The following is a 10,883-nucleotide window of genomic DNA, read 5'->3' on the forward strand; positions in this document are numbered from 1 at the left end:
CGTTCGCTCCACAAGACTTTCAGAAAGCAGCTCTCCCACATTCTTGCGCGGTGCATTTCTTTGACGGCTGGCATGCAACCACCAAAACAAGTTCAACTGCCAGCCGAACACATACTGAAAATCTCAAGACTTACTTTAACGCATATCCGCCGTAACAGTGGATCTACTAAATAAACTCTTGAGAACAGATTCGGAGAGACGTCAAACACAGCTTCGTCAAAGCACCGGCGCAGATGAAGCATTACCAGTTTTGCTGAGTTGTTATCTCAGTTACGTAATACTCAAACAACCAGTATGAGATGAGTCAGAAAAAAACACATTGCACATTTCAGGAAGTCACATGAATTGTGATTCAATTTGAAAATTAACCCTAACACTCAGAGGTTAGGCATTAGATCAAATCACTAACCGTAAGCAAAAGTGACTAATCAAACATCACTAATGAACCAAGAACAGTACAGTCATATGGGTGAAATGTGCTTTAATCGTGTATATCTTTGATACAAACTGAAAACAGCTTTAACTTTAAACACATTTTATATTGCATTGCTCACAACAACAGCAGCTAGAGTGTAGTGAGTCAAAGAGGGAGTGTTTAGTCACGATTTGTTTGTCATGTCAAGATGACATTTATATTTACATACATCATCCATTTTTTATACATGTATACATTTTTATATATATATATATATATATATATATATATATATATATATATATATATATATATATATATATATATATATATATATATATATATATATACGGGCAAAATATATTGGTAGAAAAGTTATTTACATTAGTTTTAAAACATTTTAGAAAACATTTTGACCCTGTTTGTATATTTTGAAATATATATATACATACACCTATGTAAAGTTTTTAAATGTTCGCTTGTGTACCCAGATGAAGCCACAGGTCCCATGTTTAAACTCTCAGTCCTCTGTGTTTGCTTTGGGACTGGTTCGGTCGCTGGTGACATCACTGAGTGTAACAAATGAAATGGCTTGACTCTGGAGGAGTTTGCATGAACTCTCAGCTTTCACTTTGAAAGGGAAATGCATTCCTACAATGCATGAGGTGGTGCGTGAATTCACAAATGAGGATGTGCAAAAAAACAAGGGCTGTACCCGGGTAGCTCTTTACACCAACAGAGAATATCACTGATAACAAACACAACACAAGTGGACACAATGACACACAATGAATGTCTATACATCAGACAGTATTTTGGCCATTTTGAGATGATCAACATTCGGCTGGTGATGTTGAAGCATTATAAATTCTTCTAATGATTTTTTTGCAAGTAGAGTTCATTTCACCAGTTTGGTGTGCATTAAATGTATTACAGTGTTATATCATCCACCCTGCTTTATAGATATCAAGCCATTGAGAAACTTCAACCCCCATATAAACACAACAGACGGTTGTGTTTCACTACATTTAAGCAGTTTTACTAAAGTAATATTGTACCATTTCAATTGCACGCAGTTTCTCTAAATGATGGCAAAAGTTTGAAGACCATTGAAGGTTCTTGGCTGTTCAGTCATTATATTAGGACCTAGAAAAAAAAAGAAAACAAGCTTCTTAAATTTTTCATGAGAATTCACGAATGAATAAGAGAGTGTGCTTTAATTTTTAAATCCATATGCACATCTAAAATGGTTATTAAAATCAAGCGTGATGTTGTTTAAATGATAAATACTACAAAACCAATGCATGCAAGACTGTACATAGAAATACTGCATGTATACAAGAAGTATGATCTTATGCAAATAATCTAAATTGTAGGTTTAGATTTGCAGCTTATCTTGGTAAACAATTACACACCAGTTCAAATAAAACACACGGATGTTCATTTATGAAAATGTCATGTGCATATCATGAAATTGTAAAGATCGAGTCACATACTGGGAGTTTATTCTGTTAAATTGAACGTTATTGTGCTGGTAGTTTAGAGTTACCTCTTCTCAGAGCCGAACATCAATGCTCTCTGGCTGATCGTCTGGCGTCTCCTCCTGAGCTTGATCAGCGTCTGCTTCAGGACCGTCTTCTGACCGGCTCTGGTCTTCTGTCTCCTCTGGAATCGGTTTGCAGGACTCCTCGTCCTCGTACCCTTGGTTCTGGTAGCACATGAACTGATCATCATCTGACTTTTCTTTGGATAGTTCATCACATTTGATCAAATCCGACTCGGGATCTTTGTGTCCTGGGAAAAAGGTGGATTTCCCCCAAGTTACGTTTCGAAGGGTGGAAGCTTTGCTTCCTGTTCTCTCACCTGTGTAAAAATAACAGATGAGCTTCTATTATTAAATCAATATACACAAATAAAAGAATAAACACAGACTGGTAATGGTTATTTAATCAGTATTTAATCTTCTTTTTACTTATTATCCTGAAAGAACTAAAAAAAAAGTGTTTGAGAGTGGCTTTGTATCTTTAGGTTTAATAGACGACTATTTTTATTTTGAAGAACATGTTTGATTTAATAGGATTTTTGACTTTCTATATGGATCTTTGTATATATATATATATATATATATATATATATATATATATATATATATATATATATGTTAAATTCTAGGATTTCAAGTGGGTGTTTTAGCATCTGTTAAATAATAAAAAGCATCTCACCGGTGTTGTCCTTCAGGTGTGTTTTGGAAAGTCTCTGCGTGAGCTTCCTCGCGAGTTTTTTGACGCTGTCTGCGGCGCTCGAGCTGCGCGCCAAACCTTCATCCTTCACCCTGATGTTCCCCACATACCACATGATCCACAAGGCCAGGCTGGCGAACAGGACCAGCGCGCCGGTGTGGATGAGGAAATCCCCGTAAAACACGCCGTGCATCTGCACGTTACCGAAAATCCCGACGAACAGCAGAATCACACCGAGGATGTCGAAGACGATCGCCATGACGAATAACGGCAGGCAGCTGCCGATGGACCTCAGCGCCAGCATCTTCAGGAGGAGGAGGAGGATGCTGCAGCTCCCGTCGCTAGAGGAAGAACTGCCGAGCTCAGGTGAGACGCACCTGGCGCACAGGGAGGGAACGCCCTCGTGACGTCACGAGGGCTGCAAGGCTGCTTACAGGGGGGACTGCGATGAAAATCAAATGGCCTTACATCTTATGTTTAATATATTTATGCAGTATATAGCGTGTAGTCTACATCTCCATTCTGGCTCTTAACCCGTTTAATCCCAATTATATCCCAGACACGAAAATATCCAAAATGATGTGTCATTATTAACCCTTTGAAATAAACAACAATAATAATATATTTATTTTTTTATTTTTGAACAGTGTGTGAAAATTTGTGTTTTGCGTTCGGTCACAATTAATGTGTGTACTGAAATAACATTTCTGCAATCATAAAAGGGTTAGATATCTTAGCCCAACAACTTAAACTTTTTGATCACATTATATTTACATTACATTTACATTTATTCATTTAGCAGATGTATCACTCCCCATATATACACTTCTGTTAGTGATATTGCTATAGGTGTAACGGTACGCAAAAATTACGTATCTGTACGTACCTCGGTTTTAAAGTCACGGTTCGGTTCATTTTCGGTACAGTGAGGGAATGAAATGCAAACATTAAACTGCAGGTTGTTTATTACTATAAACTTTTTTTTAACAATTTGTTTACACTTTTTTAAAGTACTTTTAAATAAAATATCTATAAAATAAAATAAATAATAATAAATAAAATACTGCTGCAAAGTTCTGCACTAAATAAAATACTCTCAGTCTCAAACCAATATAATATAATAAAATATAATGAAAAATATATAAATAAATAAATAAATAAATATGATTATAGTGCAGCATTACCAATCCCATCTTGTAGGCCTGCTCATATTTTAAAAAAAATAACTTTTCCGAAGTGTAAAGTGCACTACCAACAGTTTTTAGACCTGCTCAGGTTTCGTTATAGCGTTGGACCGATCGGAATTAAGAGCAAAGGTCTGTTTTAATGCCGACGGTAGCTGCGTTTGAATTACAATCATTTTTTTTCCTAGTTGTAGTGATGTTCACACTCTCGTGATGCCTTTTGAAAACCTTAGGCTGGTGACACACTGGCATATTGCAATTGTCTTTACTGTTGACGGTGTCCTTTATCAGTAGGCTTTATATTTATGCTCAACATGAAGTATAGATATTGTTGTCGTGAAGACAAGATCCTGGTCTGTCGGCGGCCTCCCTCTGTCACCTACAGTAGCAGCAGCGCGCCAGCGCCACGTCAGTCACGATTCTGGTGTATAAAGACACAGAAAACGCAAAGCAACTAACACGCAGCAGAAACGCCACACTCACGCCACGCAGCCAGTGTGTCCGCCATCTTGTAGCAGAACTTCACTTGCGTTAGCATTCCCATTGACTCCCATTCCCTTTTTGGCGTCACTTTGACGGCGAATAACTTTACATCTGAGGCGTTTAAAGACTCTGTTTGTCCATTATTTATTTCTAAAGATACACGACAATGTATAAAGGGCTCCATTACCTTCTATGTTACATTATGGCCCTGTAGAAACAGTTTTTGTAAAAATAGGCTAACGATTGTGTCATAACCACTCGACTCTCTGTCGCACAGTAAAGAAATTACCTTACAGACAGGTGGAGAAGCTCGCAGGCAATTAACTTAATATGGCGTACTGGCATTACATTTTAAAATACTATACAAAATAATTTATCAGAATACTTACTCCTGCTCACTCACGCCAAAGAACTCCCCGCTCAAGCTCGCCGTCTCTGCAAGATTAACGATGGCAGTTTACATGCACAGCCACAGCCACAGATTTACATCTGTCAGACAGGTTGCTGACGTCGTCAAGCTTCGTTTGAGTCTGCGCGTCAGAAACGGAAGTGCTAAAAAACGCTAAAAATGGGCTTCACTTGTCTCAATTGAGTTCCAATGGGGTCGCTGTGTCCATTTCTTTTACTGTCTATGGGCGGGATTTGCACTGAACGCGGAGACTTCCGCCACTTAATATGTTCGTTTGGAAACACGAAAATGTACCTATTGTTCCACATACAAAATAATGCATTCGGTCATTCGGTACACACGTGCACCGTACTGAAAGCCCTGTACCGAAACGGTCCGGTACGAATACACGTACCGTTACACCCCTAGATATTGCTAAACAAAATTGAATTCCAAATTTGAAAAATAACCATTATATTTCTGAGATGACGATGTAAATTTACAAATTTCATATTGCAGCAGAATAGTAGCCTATTGTGAAATTTTGCGGACATAAAAGGTCCACTGACTGTCCATTAGGCTATTATTAGTGTAGAGATTTAGAAAACATAACTTCCTAAAAGGGATCCTATTACGTTCTTTAACAAAGTCTTGATTTTGTTTTGGGGTGCACTAGAACAGGCTCTCATACTAGGTTGTTCGAAAAACACATTATATTCAATGGCTTGAAGAGTTCCTGTATCGAATGAAGGTCTTCTGAAAAATGAGATTTGTTGTGATTGTTAGCTGGGGCGGTGTGTGTTGTGATTGGCAGCACTCAATATACATTGTAGTCCAAACGAGTTGTTAATTGTAGTTTTTGAAAAGTGATTTTGGTTAAATAAAATATCTTCTTTTGAATAGGACTTTGAGTTTTGAAATTTGCAGATCTTTTATATGCTCAAACAGCAACATTATAGACTAACTAAAGTTGAAAAAGTGAAAAAGCTTAATAGGACCTCTTTAAAATTAGTAACTTTCAAGCAGTTTTCTGTTGGTAAATCCGTTGAATTCCCACCTCCACAGAAAACTCCCAATTGCACGGATTCCTATTTGAATGATTTCGCCCATAAATTTCTCTGAGTAATGGTAAATTTGGCCACACTGCACTAGATATCAGAGCCCATATTCACAAAACATTTTATCTTAACACTAATAGTTCTCCTAAATAGCAGTAAACTTTTTTTTAGCAAAAAGTTTTCTCTTAAAACCTATTCACAAAGCTGCTGAGACGAACTTTTACTAAGGAATAGAAATGTGTTCAGCTAATTGGTACCAGTGAACTCTTAACCCCCCCCCCCCCCCACCAGCTCCCGCATCCCCAGGTCCTTCCACTCCCTCTCCCAATAACAAACTGTGACCTGCGCCAGACACTTTGTGGAGCATTGGTTTGCTCACTACCTCATTCAGTCTCTTCAGTCAGTTTAAATAAATAACTGCTCTCTGACCTTTTTGGCACTTTAATCAGACTGAATAAGCTCTTTTGTGCCACAACAATTTTATCTGCACTGTTTGTTTACTTCACTGGTTTGCAATCTATCTGCCATGTGCCTTGTGCTGTTTTATTTAACTCTTATTTTTTTCTTTACATGCTCTTATTTGTATAGTTGTATTTTAAATTTAATCTGTATCCATCTGTGTTTTATACTCTACTGTCACTGTTATCTGTGTGCACTGTACATGTGGAAGAACTGACAATAAAGCAGACTTTGACTTTACTTCTTGCCCAATTAGTTAATGAAAACAAGGATATAATCAAAAACCAAAGATGATAGTTTTATAAAAGCTCATTACCCTAAGATATTTCTAAAATGCTTACCTCCCGAGGCAGATTACTGGCAACAGTCATTTTAAAAGCCATCTTAGTGACTTAGGAGTCCTCTTCACTACTCCTAACCTTTTACAGATTTAGGAGCTAGTTTTAGAACTAAAATGCTTTGTGAAAAACGTTTAGATAAAAAATTTAGGATTCCTAAATTTAGTACTGACACTCCCATTATTTTTAAGATTTTCTCCTAAATCGGTGTTACTAGCTACATTTAGCCTTAAGATGTTTTGTGAATACGGGCACAGATATCACATATAGACTATGTTGTTGGCTTACATGCCAGTAATAACTCAAGATGGCTTGAGTTTTTTTATTTTTTTTCACATCCTAAAAATTTGCCTGTCAAATGTGGGCTCAAGTCATTCAAACGAGAGATCTGGGTCTGTGTACTAAAGCTGCACGCATCTTTCTCTTCTATTCATGTTTGCGGACTTTAGTTTCTAATCTCTGACACATCCTGATTGGAGGGTAGACTATGATGAGAACACGCAAATTCTAAATATTATTAACCCTATACTAAAAAAGCCTAACAAAGAATGTATATAAATTGCTTTACATATTTCCAGCTTTAAAAAAGATGAAACATTTCTCACAATAAGAATTTGAGACAATACTCAAACACAATTTTAATATTCACATTATGCATGTTTGACCTCAGTTTGAAAGCTACAGACAAAGCAGGCAGGTTAGTCGCCAGGCTGGTTAAGCGAAGCAGAAAACTTTGTAAACGACATTCTAACATTTCTGAAGAATGCATGGTTTCAGACCCAAGGGAAAAAGTCCATCCTTTAGTCTCTGTTTCCTATTGCAGATGTGGAGTCTATCAGATTTTTTGCCCATTTAGTCATCCAAAAACAAGTTATGTTTAATACATTTGTTCAGGATGATGCAGTGATGCAGTATCTCAATTAAGGCAAGACACTAAAGGTGAATAAAATAAAAATATGTTTCCTCAGTTGATTAATTACAGTACATTAAAAGATGACTGTTTTGAATTTGATGTTTTCTGAAATGTTATGTGTAAATATGCAAAAAAGAGTTTCGAGTTAATGGAATGTAATAAAACGGACACTTAAATGTGTGTTTTGGTTGTTTCTCACTATTCTGAAATAGTTTAGCATAATTTATATTATGTAGTTTTTATTAATATTTTGCTTTATTTGCTTTTATTATATTTTCAGTTTTTTGTTTAAATGTTATATTTTGTTAAATATTACATTGAAAAAAATTTGTTAAATGTTTAGTTAATTTATTTTAATTTTTTTGGTAATTTTACTGTATTTATTTTTAATATTACTATTTATGTATGGTTATTCTAATGTTTTGGCTTAAACATTTCAGTTAGTTGCAGGGAGGAAATTTTTATTGTTTTTATTTTTAATTTAATTAGATTTTATATTAGTTTTCATTTTAATTTTAGCAGTAGTTTTGTTGTGTTAATTTATTAAAAACATTATTTTTGCTTATAATTGTTTTATTTCAAGTAACAAAACATGTTTCTAATAGCTTTAATTAATGATAATAACCCTAGTCTGAAAGAAAACAAGCTAAGGAAGCAAAACAGCTCAAAATCACAAAATTGAACAGTGCATAAACAAACAAACAAACAATCAAAAAATTGTTTTGCCTGCAGTGTCTTGCCTTAAAAGGCTATTTCACCCCCCAAAATTAAACTTCAGTCACTGTGGAGGATGAGTAAATGCAGACAAAGGTTTAATGTCTGGGTGAACTATCCTACTATTAAGAAAACTTAATTATCCTACTAGAGAACGATTAAGTTCCCCTTAGATGTTTATTTGAGGCTTGTAGTAACTGCAGAGGTGTTTGGTTGCGCTCTGATCCCTCATTTGTCGTGTGATGGGCATCAAAACCATCCCCACCACCAGCACCATCAGCCCCACAGACAGCAGAGCGGGGCCCAGGATGTTGGTGGCCATCATGGAGAAGCCAGCGAAGTAAAGTCCGCTCAGCACCATCCCGCAGATCAGCACGCTGCCCCCGGAGGTCATGAGGAGGATGGCCTGCCAGTAGTACTCGCAGTGTCCCGCAGCGGGCTGCAGGGTCCAGAAGGTGTCGTTGTGAGCCAGGCTGAAGACCGTGTTCTCGGAGCGAGGAGTGAGCTGCTCGCGGGAATATGAGCGCGGACAGTCACTGAGGGCCAGGTGCTCTGGGACTGATGGCATGTCTTTGGACGTCCCGCACCCCTGCGCCTCACACGGTCTCTGGTAAACAGCACTGTGACGCCTGGTTTGGCCAAGCCTGCGGATGATAATCAAACTGAGATCTTCTGAATTTAAGCATTCAGTCTCACATTCACATAATAAACTAATATAATAATGCATTATTGTTAATGCCGCAGTGCCTCTGTAAAAAAGAAAGTAAAAAATACAACCAAAAAATAAACAAACAAATAAAAGTTGGTATTTGAAATAAAAATTATTCAAAAGTATAAAAAAAAAAAAAACATGTTTAATCTGGGCTAGTTGCCAAATCTGAAATAAATACATAAGAATAGTTAAATGAAATCAAGTAATATTATAGCACAAAATTTAATTATAATGAAAAAAATAAATAAAAAGCATTTCTTGTTATTGAAAGTAAATTAAAATAGACTTCAAAATTAAGAGCAGGGATATTACTGTTAACTAAAATTAAATAAATGTCAATTAAAATAAAAGGAAACATCGTCAAGTCCCGCACCCTCGCTCGGTCATCATCTAGTTTTTAGATGTTGTCCCGTTCCTTCTCCATTGTGCATCTGTGTGATTTAGTCACCTGTTTTCTGGTCCAGCGGGTGCGTCTGATCAGTTACTAAAGTAACAGCACAAACTCTCCTCAACAACACGCCACTCATGTCAAGACCACAGATCTTTAGTTTAATATTTAAAACAGACATTAATAACAGCTATGCTTTTCTTGTCAAACATCACTAAAACATTCCCAACTATAAGACTCTAAACAATGTTAGGATGAATGTAATGCACAGCACAGAAGTTCCAGCAGTCACCCACATGCACTGCTGCTGCTGGAGGAAAATAACTGTGTGTTGAGTTTAAAGAGCACACAGGGCCACACCCTGATCAGCTACTCTACAGAAACAGCCCACGTCTGAATATATCCCACTGCAGTGAACGCCAGTCATGAGCCCACAGCTAGAGGAGGCATTTCTGCATAATGCACAGATTTCAAAACATACACGATAGATATGCAGATCATTTCTGTACTTTAGTATATTGCTGCTCATTGGTTATGAATAAATCAGGTTAAAAAGCCACTGATTGGAAGGTCTTACCTGTCAGATGTGTGTGTATGTGTGTGTGTGTGTGTAATCGTGAGGATCCTCTTGAGTCTGATATCTGTCTGATCTGTCAGATGAGCATCAGTCCTGTCAACTCCTCTGCTGTGAGATGATCCAAGACCTCAGAGGCGTGAGAGAGAGAGAGAGAGAGAGATACAGAGAGAGAGAGAGAGAGAGAGAGGGTAAAGTGCATTAGATGGACACTAAGTGGAATTCTCCCCCCTCCTCTCCTCTTATTTCCACACTCACTCATCCTTTTCTTTCTCCTCCTCTCTCTGTCCATTCACTCGCTCTTTACCATCAAAATATAAAGAGAAGACAGGCAAATGATAGAAAAAGCTACAGATAGATAGAATAGTCAGGAAACCATTAATCAGCGAGGGATTAGGGCAGATTCTCCCCATAGAGTCACTTTCGGTCATATTCTGCTGTTCACATAAAGAATAGTGATGCATTCCGTGAGCTGTATTCAACTTCAGATATGAGAAATGAATCATTCAAACACATGCTTTCCAGATATCTCACACCCTAGTGTTACTGTAGTACTGCCACTAAATATGATTAGATTTGCTCTGTGTGTCTCTGTCCTGAAATATAGATTTCCGTATAATGCATGGAATGGTCTGTGTGATCTGTTATTGAGTCCATCTGCTCTGAAGAGACGGGGGGATGGGGGACAGTGGTGTTACCGTTAAGTAATTGAAATAAAATACATATATAAGATGAAAGACTTCACCTTAAAATAGTAACATTTTGCCTTTGCAACTAACTAAGAGGTTCTTAGAGGACAAAAATATCAACAACAAAAAAAAATGAAAAAATGAAAAAGAAGTTTGTCATAAAGATATATTAATATTTTTTTTCTGCTTTCACTGACAGATTTTTTTTTAATCATGAAAAAAATATTTTTCAGGATTAACCCTGTAAATGCCAGTTTGTTTACATAACGAGATTGAGGTTTTGACACAGTTATGTTTTTTTGGGACAATTAAAGCTGTTTGAAACAAA

At 36.9% G+C, this 10,883-nt stretch overlaps 2 protein-coding genes across 2 annotated transcripts; both read right to left on the reverse strand.

The window, feature by feature from the left end:
• Positions 1-757: 757 nt before the first annotated feature.
• On the reverse strand, positions 758-3,474 carry LOC113067615 (uncharacterized). The gene is made up of 3 exons (XM_026239969.1): positions 2,638-3,474; positions 1,965-2,278; positions 758-1,561 (listed from the first exon to the last, which is right to left on the reverse strand). The coding sequence occupies exons 1-2, from the start codon at positions 2,957-2,959 to the stop codon at positions 1,971-1,973; spliced, it is 630 nt and encodes a 209-aa protein (XP_026095754.1). The 5' UTR covers positions 2,960-3,474; the 3' UTR covers positions 758-1,561; positions 1,965-1,970.
• A 4,552-nt stretch (positions 3,475-8,026) lies between these two features.
• Positions 8,027-10,533, reverse strand: LOC113067617 (phosphoinositide-interacting protein-like). The gene is made up of 2 exons (XM_026239970.1): positions 9,870-10,533; positions 8,027-8,836 (listed from the first exon to the last, which is right to left on the reverse strand). The coding sequence occupies exon 2, from the start codon at positions 8,758-8,760 to the stop codon at positions 8,362-8,364; it is 399 nt and encodes a 132-aa protein (XP_026095755.1). The 5' UTR covers positions 8,761-8,836; positions 9,870-10,533; the 3' UTR covers positions 8,027-8,361.
• Positions 10,534-10,883: the final 350 nt, after the last annotated feature.

The sequence above is a fragment of the Carassius auratus genome, linkage group LG28B (assembly GCF_003368295.1).
Source record: "Carassius auratus strain Wakin linkage group LG28B, ASM336829v1, whole genome shotgun sequence".
NCBI classification, from domain to species: domain Eukaryota; kingdom Metazoa; phylum Chordata; class Actinopteri; order Cypriniformes; family Cyprinidae; genus Carassius; species Carassius auratus.